At 39.2% G+C, this 18,843-nt stretch overlaps 1 protein-coding gene across 1 annotated transcript in view; it reads left to right on the plus strand.

Annotated features, from left to right (window-relative positions):
- The first annotated feature begins 8,231 nt into the window (after positions 1-8,231).
- Positions 8,232-18,843, plus strand: part of LOC115826596 (uncharacterized) — a 36,166-nt gene continuing 25,554 nt past the window's right edge. Inside the window, 9 exon segments of the mRNA XM_030790474.1 lie at positions 8,232-8,292; positions 8,734-8,871; positions 9,100-9,108; positions 9,260-9,353; positions 10,749-10,800; positions 10,953-11,163; positions 13,582-15,343; positions 15,713-15,886; positions 17,501-17,671. Coding sequence (XP_030646334.1) covers positions 8,232-8,292; positions 8,734-8,871; positions 9,100-9,108; positions 9,260-9,353; positions 10,749-10,800; positions 10,953-11,163; positions 13,582-15,343; positions 15,713-15,886; positions 17,501-17,671 — 2,672 coding nt within the window.

Below are 18,843 nucleotides of genomic sequence, written 5' to 3' on the forward strand. Positions count from 1 at the left end.
TCTTTAAAATACTGATGTAACTAATGTGTGACTGAAGTATGTGTCTGATTATTCTTCATATTACAGAACTTGGAATCCATGGATCTGACTGACTGGTCTGAGCATGTCTCTCTACTACACACAAGCTAGCGAGATGATGGAGACCTTATTGCCAAAATGTCCCTGACAGAAGTCTAATATTCTCCCTATACAAAATGTCAGTTAGTAATAAGCTTTTGGGGAAAATAAATAAATAAATGCCCTTAGCCTTTCAGAGAAGGATGCTTTTTTGTACAGCCGGAACCAGAAGTTCCTAACTAATCACTCTGAGGAAGATTTCAAGTACAATACTGAAATGTCTTTAAAACTGTCATGTGACTGTGACTTGACATTTTTACGCTAAATGTTAACGTTTAAAATTAATGTTATACACAATGTTGAATAATAATATTGCCATTATTATCAACTTAATTAAACTTTCTATTTTTAAATCGTATTTCATTTTATGAAGTATCATCACTTTATTAAAAAAAATGTTACATATATAATGTGCGGTGACAATGAGCACTGACAGGAATATTTATTTCACACCCTGCCATTTTCAGATGCATTTTTCTAAATATGTTCATATCAGAACATTTTTAAAGATTTCTCTGCAGTACTCACTATGTCTACCATCTACAAATTATGTGTTAAATTCTCTCCCCTCACTCCTTAATCCAGTCACCTTAGTGCTAAGTGCAAAGATATGAACTGGGCTCAAACCATTTTTATTTACCGCAATTCTCCTCTTCACAGTTAAAGATTAAATACAGTGTAAACCCCACACATGATCTACATAGTTCAGTCCTAGTGTATACTTTTACTGCTGAACTGTTTTTTTGCTTGTTTGTCATCATCAGTTTCCTGGCAACACTGCAGATTTAAAGTCCACCTCCTTATCAGCTGGCTGTTTATTTACTGAAGAGAATGAAAGTGAGACTTTCCTGAGCAGGAACCATTTTGTGCTGAAACATTACTGTATAGTAATGTACAGTCTGCGCAGTTATAAGACAGTCTGTACAGTTATAAGACAAACTGTGAGTGTGTAAATGTATGGAAGATTGGACGGAGAAACAGACAGTAGCTTCAGTCTGGTAAACTGTGTTGAACAGTTTCTTCAGACTCCAAAAGGATAGTTTATAGGAATGGAATTGCAGAGGAGAGGCCAGAAGACGGGTATGAACTTCAGAAACTTTATTCATAATATTTACTCTATAATACTTCTCTAATGTTGAACTTAAATTTTAATATTAAACAGTACTGCTGTTTGACGGTTTTACTGATACACCCTCTACTGTAGTAAAGCCAGTGATTCGTTTGTTTTTCTTGTTCTGTAAAAATTTCCTGTGATGCACTAATCTCATGTACTGTTTGCTGTGTCAGGCGGACACTGTGCAGCTCTCAGAAAGAAAAGGACATTTGTTAACCTTAAGTGTTCCTTAGTATTTAAAGTTGCAGTTGTGTAAACTCTCTCCCTCTTTTTCACCCTTCCTTATCGATCTCTATCTCTCTCATTCTGCCCCTCTATCCCCTTTGATCCCAGTTCTCTCTTTATGGCCCAGGCCTCCCTGCGTTAAGGACCAATGCACACCAAAGCAGAGACCACTCGCTGTAACACCGAACAGACACCAGGCTCGATGTTTTAGCACAGCAACCCTCGAACCATTTGGTCAAATGCTGATAACGTTTAATTGTGAGGGATACTAGATCACCTCGGGAGGTCAGCTTCCCTATGAGAATGGAATTCAGACCATGGCACTGGCCCCACCTTCATTGCTCCACTCGGGCACAAACTATGTAGAACAAAAGAGAAATGAAACTAACCATTGGTCTTGTTCGGGACCATAAAATGCGGCAGATACGAGTACGCGAATATAATTTTACTATTCTTTAATGGGAAAAAGTTATGTAAAATTATTTCAACCGAGCTCAAATTAATACTTTCCAAATTCCAACGAGTGTCTCGTCCCTTCAGGCAGAGACACCCCCAAAAGGATAGCAGCACCCCCATCTGCAAATCAGATAAAATGCCAGACTCTCTGCTATCCTACAGTTCAGCTGCGCTAGGGTTCAGCTCCAGTTTAGCTCCGGTTGTATCAGCCGTAATGTAAGTCCGTCCGTTCTGTCCTGCTCGTCTCCACGAAGAATTGGCCCAGGCTCACCGCCACGGAAGCTAAAAGACTTTCCTGGCACCGACACGAAGTCTCACGGTCTCCAACTGCCAACCTCGGTAACTCCGGTTTCTCCTACCTGAACGTGGCTGGGCCTCCTTTTCCTCTTCCTCTTCCTCATCCCTTTTTCCCTTTTCTCACTACCCCTTTTTGTGTGTAAGTAACTCCACTAGAACATCACTCAGGTAGTTCTTTTGGTTAAGCGTGCCTCTTCGTGAGTAATGCTTCATACTCGCGTAGTTGTTCATTCATACATACTTTAGGAGCGAGGATATTGTTATCGTCTACCGTTAGTTGTTTGTCTTCTTGTTAGTAGTTTAGATGCTGTTGTATGTGTGTTTATAGCGGATGTGCCTAAATTAAACCTGTTTTTTAATTTATTCAATATTAGATTCATGCTGTACCGTCTGAATTTGATCGTTGTATTAAACGTGTACGTTCGTATTCCTACTCTTTGAGTATGTGATAAATTATTTCCAGGTTACTGAATGTGATGATCCAGGAACTTAGTTAGAAAGCAGTATTAAATTCGAAGAGTATTATTGTACTTGCTACTTTAACGCCGGTATTTATTACATGTACGGCTAATAAAGAGTTATTCTGAATAATTTCTAGGTTCAGTGTCCAGAGCGCTGAGCTATAAATAGAGTTTTTCAGAATATCTGTAATTTCACTGGGTTCAGGTAACAAAATAAGGTTACGGTTACAGCAAAGTCATATTAGTACTAAGTGGAATATTCACAAAGGACCATTAACCAGATTTTCTCATACCATTGGAACAGCTGTGTAAAATATCTAGGCATAAACGAAGAAAGATTTCTTTTTTTTTTTTTTTTCACCTCAGATAAACAATAATGTGGAGTTCCCTTTCTTTCTTTGGGTGACTTAGTAATTGTACAAAAGTGTAAGTGACCTATTTTATATTTTATTACCTTGTTTTGGTAATTTGTGCGTGCGTGTGTGGGCGTTTTAGAGATTTGTCCCTCTGGGAGCCAGTGTTTGTCGCTGTAAATGTGTCAGGACTTAAACATTTAGACTGAAACAAAACAAACAGGTTTAGGTTAAACTGACAATCAAATGACAGCCTCAGCAGATGCCTCAGCAGAGGAGGGGTGAGAGAAATGTCATTCTTAGAACAAAACAGAGTTTGCTGTGTCTGCTGATGTCAGAAAAGTGGGAAAAAAAGAATCCAGATTTGGGAGACTACTGTCTTAATGAAGGTATTTTCCTGGTTTATGGTTTTGAAAGAAGTGATAGCAAAGCAAAATACAGGCATCACCCTGTACAGTGATTTAGATGTATACTCAACAAAAATGGGTCATTCCATACCAACTCACCTACGCCCTCCAGTTGATGTCATGGATATGTGAAAACTTCTATTAAATTCATGGGTCATTGCAAAACCAAGCCATTACAAGCTGTAACTTGCAAATTTCCTGAACCCAATTAAAAACAGGCTCAGTAGATATCACACAGAGATAGAAAACCTTGAAGTCAACATAGTACAAATATCTACCTATGAAATAAAATCATTGAATGTAATATTACAGCCAGTGAAAAGTACAAAAAATTAGCTATTTTCACAAAATTATTAAATGATGAAAGTGTAACCTAACATCTTTAAATGTTTTATATATCTGCAAAGAATATTTACACTTTCTCATATAAAAAGTTTCAAGGAAATAAAAATTATCCTTCTTGGGAAAATGAAAAGTATTTTTTCAGCTCCGCAGTTATATTTAGCAATGTCTGTAGCACTCATTTTTTAATGCCAGACCAAATAATTTCTAGATGTGAGAGACCTATTACACAGAATCAAAACTGATGCAAGAAAGTGAAAACTAGTGGAGATATTAATTTTTGAAAACTAAAAACTCTTTATTCGGGCAATGTATTTTGAATATTTGATTACTGACATTCAGCAACAACTATTTACATGAATACATGTTGCAAATGATCCTTTGGGTTTCTTGGATGTTCAGCAGGGCCGTGAGCAGACATTTTGGGGGGCAGGAGCTCAAGTGAAAAAAAATGGGCAGGCCCTCTCATAATTATTTATAAAAAATAAAGTTACATACAGTAGCACATCTGTTACTTATATTTTTATTTATGTCAATACCCATACACTCATGCAGATGTTAAATACTCAACAGATTTCTTCAAAATTATCAATTCACACAGAGTCAGTGGTCTTTAGCATTCATTATTTCTACATTTATCACAAGTACAGGCTGCAACAAAGAAAATAATGCCACATAATAACCATTCAAAATCAAGAAATCTTTACACAAAATTTAAAAAGGCTATTCTCTGAAAAAATAAAATAATAAACCAACCAATCTACCCTCCAAACTACAAAGTACGTCTATGCTCAGTTGCAACAATTAGGCTAAGTGTGTTCTGTGTGCTGAGGTGAAGGGAGCAGGATCATTCTGTTTTCTTAGCTTGTATTCTGTTGGCATTGTGCTGCAATTGGTAAATGAACAAAATCAATGCTGTGCATGATAATTAAAGGTTCTCCCAAGAATAGACCAACAGCACAATATGATGTTTATTTGGGTAAGACTGCTTGGTGACAGAGTCGATGCATTATAACAGTAAGCCTCACTAGACTATAACTGTCAGTGGTCCAACTTCAAGTACCCTACCACATAGCTTCTTTTTCTGCAGACAAATGTTAATGGGCTATTTGTCTTTTGTCAATGTTTTATTAATATTTAAGGTAAACGCATGATATAGATTACTGCAAGTCTTGTAATGTAGACCTAATTTATATACGGTTAGTTCAACTATAATACTGACAAAATACTAATATTCAGCTAAATTAGCTTCATGTCTGATTTAGAATTGCCAAACCACTTTGTGTAGTTAAAATAAATTGTGGGACTACAATAAGATTTCAATAAAATTAGATGAACAGTTAAACTTTTAAATCTGAGCTTGTAAAGGCCCTGGACCATTATACTGAAATGACGACAAGTTGGCTTGCCTACAACTACCAGTGCAATTTTTGTCACAGGAATAAGAATTGATTATTTGCTAAACTATATCTTAGAGCTTTTGCTAATCAGTATGAGCATGTGAACAGTGGACTAGCTTGCGTGTTGTTGGGCTTAATGGTGGTCTATTGCCTAAGTTAGGCTGGTTGTACTGAGGTGTTTTAATAGTGGTTTAATTTAACAACAGTGGCAAACAATGCCGAGGCTTATGGCCAACACTATCGGTGCCAGGCTGTCACTAGTGAGGGCAGGTCAGGGAGACATGGATGCTGCTATGCCAGGCACTCGATTTGCGCGTGTTAACTGTGGCGGCTGTGACAAGGGAAGTCGAAGAGGGAGGGGCAGGGGCGCGTGCGGTCGTGCAGAATTAGACCTCAAATGCAGTTGTCGGGCATAACAACACGCTATTAACTGAGAGCTGATGCCATGGGCCAAATTTAAAAACTAAAATATAAAATTAGAAAAAGAAATAGAAAAAAAGGGCAGGTCGAAAGGGCAGGTGCTTGCGCACCACCTGGGGTCTATCTGTGCACATGCGTGATGTTCAGTACAAATTTCCAGTGAAAAAATAAGCTATTGGTTAGACTTACAAAGAATCACAAAAAATTATGAAATTTAGCTCCAAGGGCCAAACTTCAAAAACTCATGAATAAAAAAGTGTTTGGAGCAGAGCTATAGGATTTTGCAAGGTCTCATGAATTTAATAGAAGTTTTCACGTGAATTTTTTCAAGAAAATCCATGACATGAACTGGAGGGCCTAGGTGAGTTGGTATGGAATGACCCAAATATAAACACTTATGTTTTCACAACACTTTTGTTTTCCCTCCCATTTTTCATGAGCTGAGGTTACAGATCTAAGATTTCCTCCATGCACACAAAAAGCTTATTTCTCTCAAATTTTGTTCAAAAAGTTGTTCAAATTCATGTTAGTGAACACTTCACCTGTGCTAAGATAATCCATCCACCTGACAGGTGTGGCATATCAAGATGCTGATTAAACAGCATGATTATTGCACAGGTGTGCTGTTGACTGGTCACAACAAAAGGCCACTCTAAAATGTGAGGTTTTATCACACAACACAATGCCACAGATGTCACAAGTTTTGATGGAGTGTGCAATTGGCATGCTAACTGCAGGAATGTCCACCAGAGCTGTTGCCCGTGGAGTGAATGTTCATTTCACCACTGTAAGCCGTGTCCAACATCATTTCCAAGAATTTGGCAGTATATCCAACCAGCCTCACAAACACAGACCACATTTAATCACACAGCCCAGGACCACCACATCCAGCTTCTTCACCTGAGAGACCGTCTGAGAACATCCACCCAGACAGCTGATGCAACAGTTGATTTGCACAACCACAGAATCTCTGCACAAACAGTCAGAAACTGTCTCAGGGAAGCTCATCTGAGTGCTTGTCAGCCTCACCGGGGTCTTGACCTGACTGCAGTGCATCGCCGTAACCGACTTGTTTGGGCAAATGCTCACCTTTGATAGTGTGTGGCACTTTGGAGAAGTGTTCTCCTCACGGATGAATCTTGGTTTACACTGCACCAGGCAGGTGGCAGTAAGTGTGTATGGCGTCGTGTGGGTGAGCGATTTGTTGATGCTAACGTTGTCAACAAAGTAGCCCGTGGCGGTGGTGGGGTTATGGTATGGGTGGGTTTAAGCTATGGACAATGAACACAGGTGCATTATATCAATGGCAGTTTGAATGCACAGAGATACCATGATGAGATTCTCAGGGCCATTAGTTTGCCATTCATCTGCCACCATCGCCTCATGTTGCAGCATGATAATGTATGGCCCCCTGTTGCAGGGATCTGTACACAATTCCTGGAAGCTGAAAACATCCCGGTTCTCAAATGGCCTGCATACTTACCAGACATGTCACCTATCGAGCATGTTTGGGATGCTTTGGATCGACGTGTATGACAGCGTCTTCCAATTCCTGCCAATATCCAGCAACTTTGCACAGCCATTGAAGAGCAGCAATATTCCACAGGCCACAATCAATAACCTGATCAACTCTATGTGAAGGAGATGTGTTGTACTGTGTGAGGCAAATGGTGGTCATACCAGATACTGTCTGCCCCCCTGTCTGCTCTCTCAGAAATCTCACCATTTACAGTTTTGCAGAAGTATGAAGTTAACCTGAGGAGTCTAAGTAGACCTGGCTACTAACTCCATCCTCAACATTCCTAAACTCTAACCTGACCTCAGTCCTCAACTCTCACTTGTAGTAAATCTTCATTGCTGGTCCCAGACCAGTTTTAATCCCATTGGTCTCTCGTTCCTAAAGTATGATAGTGCTCCTAGACCTGTTTACCCACCCTTATTTAAATCCTCTGTGCAACGACTGCAAATAGTACAATGATGTCCACAGAGCAGTTTTACTTATTCCAGTGCTGAGTTTCACAAATAATCCAGAATTACACAACTGACATTAAACAATATCAATCATCACTGGTATGAGGAGATTCAGTCATTGAAGTTTTTCTCTGTCTAGACTGAGAGGTTCATGTGAGGGCAGACAGAAATGACTGACCAAAAAATTTCACTCTGTATTTGACAATGACTAAACTGTGATTATAAAATTGCATTTTGAACAGATTTTTAAGTAAAAGCCTTATTTGTCTTATTTGTGTGTATGTCTGTGTGTGTGTGTGTTATACAATCAGGGCTAAAGGAACGTGTCTCTTGGGTCTGAGGTGAAATTTCCTCCAGAGTTCCCTGTCCCTCATTCTTTCCCTGAGGAGAAGGTACCGTCTCTAAAACGAGTCTCTCAGGTGAGACAGAGGAGGAGAGAACTGCCTGTAAAAAGACTACAATGAGTTCCTCTACGGAAGAAAACAGTGATTTTGACACAGAGAGGTGAGAAAATTGTTTAAGACAGATATACATATATATTTATATTACTGTATCTATATGAATACATTTTAAGTACAGTATGTAAATATTATATACAATCCTCTGTTTCAGACCAGCTGAGCAAGAGATATTAGATTCTCCTGCACCCAGCTGTGTCTGTATGAAGAATGACGGATCAATGGATCGTTCAGAAGACTTTACAGAGAAAGACTCCTCTGCTGGGCAGAGGTAAGGGCTCACATGGTTTAGTGGGTTAAAAGACCGGATAATAACACACGTACACTGGTGTTCTATTCTCTCTCACAAGTAAAAACTTCTTAAAAAAAACAGCAGGCTGAAAATTTTGTTTTATGTAAATGTGACAGTATGAAAATGGCCCTTGTCATGTCCTCTTACAAGTTCACACAGAATTTAATGTTTTGTTGGTGTTTTAAGAAATGCTGTTCTACCCACGTAATCACACTAAATGAACACACTTGTTCAAAGGTGAGCATGTTCAAAAATAATTTGTTATTTTATTTGATTCCAAACATTGAAAAACACCAATCTACAGTACTGCACCTCCTCTATAGACTCCCCTACATTTTTTAACACTACTTGCAAGAAAGAAAAGACCATGTGATTTCTTTCACTCCTCTGTGTCGTTTCTGTGCTACTTTCTCTGTTCAGTTACATTTGCTTTATTTCTAGTGAAATCTCACATTCAGAATGTGTTTGTCAGTGTTCAGCAGGGGAGATCAGACTCACCTGATCCCAGCTGTGTATCTATGAAGAGTGACCAGTCTATGGAACATCCACCTGAATTCAGTGCAGGACACCTTCTTGGTGAACAAAGGTAACTGCTGGGATGTAGTTTATATTAGTGAAAAAATATGGCAATGGTCATCTTAAAATGTAAATGCAGTGTTGAGCAGTATTTTAAACCTATATGCTGGGAGGAGCGTGAAGTCAAATTATATTAAAGCAGAACCTAGAGCAGAGGAAACAATGTATTTAAATGGCCTATTAATTTAAGTACAGCTGAATGTCTTTGAGGAGAGTCCAGTCTGAAGGAAAAACTTTACCAAAAACCCCAATGAGCAGATTTTTGTTTCTGTGCTACTTAAGTTTTTCTGTTCAGTTACATTTGTTATGTTACTTGTTGTGAAATCTCACATTCAGAATGTGTTTGTCAGTGTTCAGCAGGGGAGATCAGACTCACCTGATCCCAGCTGTGTGTCTATGAAGAGTGACCAGTCTATGGAACATCCACCTGAATTCAGTGAAGGACACCTTCTTGGTGAACAAAGGTAACTGCTGGGATGTAGTTTATATTAGTGAAGAGATATCGCAACTGTCATCTTAAATTTCAAATTCAGCGTTTAGGAGTATCATACACCTGTATGCGGGGAGTCGAGTAAAATATTATATTAAGGCAGAAACTAGAGCAGAGGAAACAATGTATTTTGTATTTTGTATAATGTATATTGTCTATCAATTCAAGTACTGCTGTGTGTCTATGAAGAGAGACCAGCCTAAAAGAAAAATAGTAAACTTTACCAAATCCCACTCAGCAAAGTTAAGGACGGTCTGATGATTTAGACTGAATCAAAGTTCTGATGAGCTTCTAAATATCATTTAAATATCACATAAATATAAATATCAAATATCAGTATAAATATCATGTGTGATTGTGTGGAAAAAAGAGGATAGAAGGGGACCACACCTTCTTCCAAAGAGGGGGAGCTTTGTTCCATCTTGCTGAGCGTAAAATGTTGGGGCACATTTCAGATTTCCATATTTCTGTTTGTACTGCTCTCTGTGGATCACAGGATCATAACAGGTTTGTGTGTGTGGATGTGGGGGTGTGGGTGGGTGGGTGTAAGTACATATGTGTGTCTGGTCTGTGTGCATGATTGTGTATTTCAGCAGAAAGAGGAAGAGATTAGGTTCAACTGATGTCCTAACCTCCTTCATCATTTCACTGCTTACTGTACATTGTTCCTTGGGGCGTTACAAATAAAACTTTGAATTTTGAACAGTAGAGGACCCTCCTATAGAACTACAGTAATGATGTCTGTTATTGCATAATACAGATTTCTCCAGCTGCAGTCCAGGGCCCTGTTTCAGAAAATTGCTTTAGTGAAAACTCAGAGTTAGTTAACTCAGAGTAAGTAGTAAACATCCTAATAGAAGATCCCTATGGCTTGGAACAAAGCCACCACTTACTTTGAATTAACTAACTCAGAGTTTCCTCTAAGCCCGCTTTCTGAAACAGGGCCCTGATGGGCCATAAACCTGCTGTTTTATTATCAAGAAATCACTATGATCTCTGATTGGCTGAAGGGAAAATAAAAGCAGCAAGTCTGCCCTTCAGGACTGAATTTGGGGGACCCCTTTTCAGGAGATCAAATCTTCATCTCTATTTCCATGTCAACCTCTGTTGATGTTCCATTTAGAGGGATAACAGAGCTAAATCAGTGTTTTCGATTTTTGTTGCTATAGAAATTGTCCTGTTTATTCAGTGTAGTGTCATATACGGTGGTATAGGGATACTGATCTGTTATTTCAGGGTAGTGTTATATAAAGTAATATGGAAATATTGCCTGTTAACTCACAGTAGTGTCGTCTGTCCCAGTAAAAATGTAACTAAATGTTGTTTGACACATAGTTGAATATAAATCCACTTTCCTTTCCATCGACAGAGTCAAAAAAGAGACAAGTGAAAGAACTCAGCCCCTGAACTCCATATTTAAGGTAGGTGTGATTATGCGTGTTTATGTGTGAGTGTCTTTGTGGATGTCTTTGTGTATGTTTCTGAGATAAATGCCCCCCTCCAATCTCTCTTTCTTGCTCTCTCCCCCTCTACAACCCCACCACCCTGCCTTCTCTCTGTGTCCTTATTACAGGATATTGAGAATGAAGTCATCACTACAGTGAAGAATCAGCTGATGGGTTTCCAGAAGCTTCTGAATGCAGATTACCCAGAATGCACTATGGGGGAGGTGAAGGAGGAAGAGGAGGAAGATGAGATTGCTATTAGAGAGCTGGCACTGAAGATCACGCTGTCCAAACTGAGGAAAAAGAAGCACACAGACCTGGCTGACTTACTGCAGAAACGTAAGACCTCTGGGTTATCTGAGTATATGTAATGTGACCACAGTGGTCAGAGACAGTGCATGTCTCCATGTTTTAGACTCAAATTTTGCCTTTTAGACTGGAGTTTTGGCTTTAGACTGAAATGACAAAATAGGAATAGCCAAACGGTTGACTCCTTGTGTTTGAGAGATGTTTTGGCACCAGTCAGTGGGTATGAATCTTCTGCAGTGTTTGCAATCACCAGACTTGATTATGTAATTGAATTTGATCAGATTGGTAGTTTGGTAATTCAAGTTCAAGTTCAAGTTTATTTAAAGCCCAATATCACTGTTTACAGTCTTAAAGGGCTTTACATGCCCCCAGGATTACAACAACCAGAACAGGATGGCACCCCCTGACTTAATCCTCATAGCGGGCAAGAAAAAACTCTTCAAAAAACCCACGTGCTAGGGAAAAATAGGAGAAGACAGTATGAAGAATGATAAGACAGGATGGGGCTCAGTTGGGGTGGACGACACAGCCACAGCAGCGCATGAAGCCACGAAGCCGCAGCAGCCATCAGGACAACGATGAAGAGAGAGATGAATTGCGAGATAATTGCTGCCAACTCTGTCTAATATAAATTTCACCAAATCAGACCTTTACAATAATAATCAAGTTGGCAAAACACAGGCTTTTGTAGGCCCATTATGCTACAATCAAAAGAAATTCCTGAAGCCCCACAGAGAAAGCCTGTTGAAGCTCATCAGATTAGAGAAAATTACACAGCCATTTCTGAGCCTCTAAACCTCAACTAAACTGTGGAAAGAACCATGTTCTCTGCCAAATGGAGAAACGTTGGGACAATACTGAATGTACATTAGAGTGACTGTCTTCTCCACAAGCAATGCATAAAATGATTTGTAAGCTTAAAAAGTACCCTAGACCAGCGTTTCTCAAACTCCGGTCCGTGGACCGGCGGAGGGGCAGGGCGAGGAACCTCCCAGGTCCCAGCTTCCTTGACTGAACTTCTTGCTTTGAAAATAGTAACAGTAGTGACTGCCGGTCCACAGAGCCCTGCCGCTGTGCCAGTCAAATTATGCTCAGTGCTTCTGTCACTTGCAAGGTGAAAATAATAACATTTCATTCGAGACTCTAGACTCTCATTTCCTTACGCGTGTCTCCCCACAAAAACTTGCTTAAAATGTTACTGTTTTCACCTGCCAAGTGACAGAAGCACCGAGCATAATTTGACTGGTGCAATGGGGGGTTTTGTGGACTGGCAGTTTCCTGTCTCGGACCGGCCCGTCATAGTTTGACAAACGCTGCCCTAGACTAACACTCAGGGAGATGCAGTCTGTCTTGTCTGAACTAAACTTGCTGTTAATTGCTGAAAAATGATGAAGTAAAAAATGGAATATAGCTTGCCTCCAGTTTGACAAAAATATTTGGATGACTCTTAAAATTTCTGAAAGAATGTTCTGTAAACAGACTGGAACTGGAATTTTTGGACAACATGGGCCCTATTATATCTCCCAAAAAAACAATTCCACAACCATTCCACAACCCTGTTACCTGTTGTCATCATTGAGGAAACCAGGGCAGCCGTGGTCTAAAGGTTAGAGAACTGGGCTCGTGGTTGGTTCGACTCCCAGGACCAATGTCCACGGCGGTGTGTCCTTGAGCAAGGCACTTAACCCTAATGCTTAACCCTAATGCAAGTAATGCAGTGTGTGTTCACTGCTGGTGTGTTGGATGGGTTAAATGCAGAAGACAAATTCACTGTTCACAGAGATTTACATTTACATGAGTACTTCTCAGTATAAGAAAAACAATAGGAGAAAATATCAGGCTAGTGATACAAACAAGTCTACAACAGAATGGCTGAAGAGGAAAAATTATGAAATGGTCTAGTCACAGTTTTCACCTAAACTGACTTGCAATACGAAATAGGAGCCATTCATTCTCAAACCACTGCAAATGTTGCTGTGCTAAAACTATCATGCAAAGAGTGGACCGTAATGTGTCCACAACAATGTCTGAAGTTGATCAATTGCAATAGGAAGCAGTCAGCTCCTAAACATGGTATAACCCAAGATCCCCTTAGTATGAGGGGATAATTATAGTTTTTTAGAAGTATGTTTGGTGCATTGATTTTATTTTTAAATAATTATGCATTATTTGTTTACTTCGGATTCCTTTTGTACTACTGCTAGTTGTTTGAAGATCTAAGGGTAACATTGTCAAACATGCAAAAACAGAGAAAACCAAATAAGGGGCAAAATACTTTTTTATGGCACTGAAGATGTCCTTATGTCTGCTTTGTAAGATTATCAAATATTATGTTTGTGTAAAAGATCTGTGTGTCTGATATATTTGTATACAATAACAATGACATTTATGCAACATTACAGTGCTTTACTGACATAATGTTTTCTGTGTCTTTCTTCTGGTTTTCAGAACTCTTACAGCACAAATTCAGATCCAAAATGAAAGAGAAATTCAAAACTATATCTGAAGGAATATCAAAAGCCGGAAACCCAACACTTCTAAAAAAGATCTACACAGAGCTCTACATCACAGAGGGTGAAAGTGGAGAGGTCAATAATGAACATGAGGTCAGACAGATTGAGAAAGCATCCAGGAAACCAGCCACAGCAGAGATACCATGCAATGACATCTTTAAACCTTTACCTGGACAAGACAAACCCATCAGAACTGTGCTGACAAAGGGAGTTGCTGGTATTGGAAAAACAGTCTCTGTGCAGAAGTTCATTCTGGACTGGGCTGATGGAGCAGCTAATCAAGATGTCCACTTGATATTTCCACTTCCTTTTCGTGACCTGAATTTGATGAAGGAGAAAAAAGCCAGTCTGTTGCATTTTCTTCAGTGTTTTTTTCCGGAAGCAAAAGATCTTAGAGACACTGACTATGAGAAATATAAAATCTTGTTCATCTTTGATGGTCTGGATGAGTGCCGACTTCCTCTGGATTTCCACAACAACGAGATCCTATGTAATATAACAGAATCAACCTCAGTGGATGTTCTAGTGACAAACCTCATCAAGGGGAATCTGCTTCCTTCTGCTCTCATCTGGATAACTTCCAGACCAGCAGCAGCCAATCAAATCCCTCCTGAGTGTGTTGCCCGGGTAACTGAGGTACGAGGGTTTAATGACCCACAGAAGGAGGAATACTTCAGGAAGAGAATCAGTGATCAGAACCTGGCAGGCAGAGTCATCAAACACATCAAGTCATCAAGGAGCCTCTACATCATGTGTCACATACCAGTCTTCTGTTGGATTTCAGCCACTGTTCTGGTGAGAATGTTGACTGAAACAGAGAGTGGAGAGATCCCAAAGACCCTGACACAAATGTACATACGCTTCCTGATTATTCAGATAAATCTCAGAAAGGCCAAATACACTCAGGGAAATGAATCAGACAATGAATTTGTTTTCAAACTTGGGAAACTGGCTTCTCAGCAGTTGCAGAAAGGCAACCTGATCTTTTACGAGGAAGACATGAGAGAGTGTGGCATTGATGTCAAAGATGTATCAGTGTACTCAGGAGTGTGTACCCAGATCTTTAGAGAGGAGTTTGGGCTTGAGCAGAGGAAAGTGTACAGCTTTGTTCATCTGAGTATTCAGGAATTTATCGCAGCTTTGTATGTATTTCTGTCCCTCAGTAACAGAGATGACACAGAGCACAAGCAAACCACTGAACTTTCCAGTCTCTTCAACATGGAAACAATGTCAGATTTACTCAGAAGTGCGGTGGACAAGGCCTTACAGAGTGAGAATGGACACCTGGACCTTTTCCTCCGCTTCCTTCTGGGTCTCTCACTGGAGTCCAATCAGACACTCTTACAAGGCCTACTGACACAGACAGGAAGCAGCTCCCAGAGCAAAGAGGAAACAGTCAAATACATCAAGGAAAAGATCAGAGAGAATCCATCTCCAGAGAAATCCATCAATCTGTTCCACTGTCTAAATGAACTGAATGACCAGTCTCTGGTGAAGGAAGTGCAAGCTTACTTGAACAGAGGTGACAGTTATTGCCTATCACACGTTCATTTGTCTCCTGCTCAGTGGTCAGCTGTGGTCTTTGTGTTACTGACATCAGAGGAGAAGCTGGATGAATTTAAACTGAGTAAATACACTCAGTCAGAGGAATGTCTACTCAGGCTGCTACCAGTGGTCAGAGTCGCCACTAAAGCTGTGTGAGTTATTCTCAGTCTTCTCTCTAAACTTCAAAAACTGCTATTTTCTCCAAGTTCATGTATTTAGGTAAAGTATAGTACTTCAGGCCCAAAACGCAAAGCAATGAGACAAGTTAATTATAAACCTGTAACAGAAAAAATAAAATTATAAGAAGAAGTCCCACATATCCTATTATTTAATTACGTCTCAATTGTGTAAAGAGTCACTGCTAGCAAATTTCAGATAGGAAAAACAATTGTGTGTGTGTGTGTGTGTGTGTGTGTGTGTGTGTGTTTCTGTGTGTTTGTATGTGCATTGCACTGTCCTAATAATCACATTTATTGAAGCTAACTAAGTGAAATAATCAAATGTGTCATAATTTTTTTTAGGATGATTGACTGTAAGCTAACAGAGAACAGTTGTGGAGCACTGGCCTCAGTTCTAAACTCAAAATCCTCCAGTCTAAGAGAACTGGACCTGAGTTACAATAAACTGCAGGATTCAGGGGTAAAACTGCTGTCTGCTGAATTGAAGCATCCAAACTGTAAACTGGAGATACTGAGGTAAGAAAATCCTCTTGAATCATAGCGGGATTTATCATGTTTAACATCTGCAATTTAAACCGGTTAACCAAAGGTTATAAAAATAAAAAATTATATATGTGTATGTGTATATATATATATCACATTATAACCACATTAACATAAGCAATGTACAATTTGTTATGTTTTCAAGAAAAACAAAACAAAAACCTTTAAAGGATTTAGTTTCTTATAAAAAAAAAACAAAGTTTAGAGGAAAACACATTAGTATATGAGCAACTGCTAAATAAGCATGTAATTACACAAGCACTGCCCACCACAATGATTTCTGTTTCACTCTGATCACTCTATCTAATAACTACAGTTTAGCCTCACTTCACATTGGTTTGTATCATGTTTGACCAGATTTTACTTTGTTTAAATCACACAAATGAAAATCTCAAGTATAAATGTGTCCTATTTCTTCATTGTATGAGGGGGGTTTTTTGCATCTCTGTTTGGATAAGATTACATGACCTTGAAACAATTCCTCTGTTATGCTAGAAACCCTCAAATTGTCTATGAATCATACCATCCTTTGTCTTTGGAATTCAATTACCTGGAACAGAATTTTCAACCACTGGCCAGTCCTTAATAATGATCCCACATGGTAATAACTCACTGGCCCTTAAATTCTGATATCATCTTTAGGAGACTACCCAATGTTTCAATCACTTCTCCTCCCAAAAAACTTATGACTTTTGTACTCTGCCCCAGAAACTTACACTTCTACTTCTACCGTCCTAATACTTCAAAACATGGCTCTCATACCAAAACCTTGTAATTCTTAAAAACAGATAAAAACAGATTCACACACTGAAACTCACAGTGCTGTTTTGACATAATTACGCCATTCATTACTATCCCAATGATTTCTTATGCCATACAATCTGAGCACATCATCATATCCTCTGTGATGTAATGGATAGTAAATTGGCCTTCTGAGAAGTAATGAAGTCATTCAAAGCTTCTTGGTCTGAGTGCCACTAGAGACAGAAGATTTTGGTGGTAGTGGTATGGAAGGTGGATGGGTCACTAGTGGGTTTGATCTCCAGATACAGCTGATCCTCTTTTACCCCAAGCTGAATTGCTTCAGTGGCATTTGCCTATATATTGTCTAGATAAGAGTGTTAGCTTAATGAGTAAATGTCAATCAATGCATGTCAATATGATTAACTGATGAAGGCCAACTATTGAACACAGGTGTCATTCATGTCCTCATGCTTTTAAATAACTAACAGTTATTACTATTACATTACTAGTGCATGTTATTAAAGAAGGAATCAAATGCCAGTCCCATTTAACAATCAGTGTATTGTCCAACTTTTTAACACACACCACACGTGCAATCTCCCATAATCCCCCTCCCTTTCTCTCTCCTCCTCTTCTCTTGTCAGCAGCAAAACATTCGACACATTGACCTAGACATATTCTTATGAATTATCTGTTACACTATGATTACTTTAACAAAGGATTTTTTTCTCCAAAATACAGAGGCTATGAGCTCAGCAATCCAGTTACTGAGACAATATGTTTGTGTTTTTTGTGGTTTGAATGGCATATTCAAATATCATTATATCGTTATATTTCCTCCAGGCTAGAGGGCTGTAATGTCACACAGGAAAGCTGTGAGGCTTTGGCTTCAGTTTTCAGATCAACCTCCAGTTTGAGAAAGCTGGATCTGAGTAACAATGATCTGCAGTATTTAGGAGTGAGGCTTCTCTCAGCTGGATTAGAGAGTCTGCACTCTAAACTGGAGACACTAAGGTAACATATCTCTCTGAAAGTCACAGAATATATGATGTCAGCATGTGTTTATATTGTAAGTGGTTAACCAAAGGAGGAACAGGAGACGAAAAACAAAGAAAAATGAAAAAAGGTCAAAGTGCAACATAATCCAAGTGAAATACAGAGATTCTGCATACAGAAGCTAAGGAGGATGATGCATCTTTTCTTCTAGTTTGTATCAACATAAACAACCTGGTGGTTCTACAGCAATAAATCACACAATACAAGTGAGGACATTACACTCACTCTTTTCTGTATAACTCTTTGTCAGTCACAGTACCGTCAGTTATGTCAATCAGCGACTGCAGCTTGTCAGTTTCTACACCAGAGATACACAATCAAAGATACACAATCAAGGATATACAACAGTAGTCAGTAAGGCAGAGATGCTGTAAGTAACAGTAAGTGAGGCAGATGGTCTTGGATGTGATGTACAGTTTGAAAGAACATCTCACAGGACATTACAAAATAAAACATATCATGTAATTGCATGCATACTAGCAGCAGTAAGGAATATCTATAGGAGAGTCCCAAATTATACTGATCATTCTATTGAATTGAGTAATGAGTATCTAAAGGAGAATGCCAAGTAACACATATCAAACAGTGCCAAGTGGAACACTGGAATATAAATCAGCATTACACAACCAGTCAACAGGTAAGGGGTCAGAGAGTAAGAAATATGGGTTACACTGGGGATCTGATGCTGAGATGTATGTGGAACAGCTGAGTCTTTAGGCATTTCTTGATGGTTGTAGGGACCTCAACAGAGTAAATGCATTGATTGGCCTGTTTTCACTCAGAAGAAGGCAGGATGAGAAAAGCTGTTCCTCACATACCACATGTACCTGTCTACTTTGCATTTTTTAGGATGGTTTTGTGTTACTTCTATTGCTTCACAACCTCTGTGGTAAGATCAGGGAAGTGAAGAGCCTGGAATCATTGTTGTCGAGTTGTTGCATTGTTGCTTTTAGTCCAGCCAAGGAATGATGAGAGTGAAATTCGTCTGGTGAGAGTGAAGCTTCAGTGAAGCCTCACAATCCTCAGCAGGGTTTGGAACAATCACTTTGTGTACAAGATTTACCATTAGCAATTTTTTGAAGTGATCCTTTCCCAGCAGGGCAACTGTGATACAGATTTGAATGGGTCTA

This window comes from Chanos chanos, chromosome 13, assembly GCF_902362185.1.
Source record: "Chanos chanos chromosome 13, fChaCha1.1, whole genome shotgun sequence".
Lineage (NCBI taxonomy): Eukaryota > Metazoa > Chordata > Actinopteri > Gonorynchiformes > Chanidae > Chanos > Chanos chanos.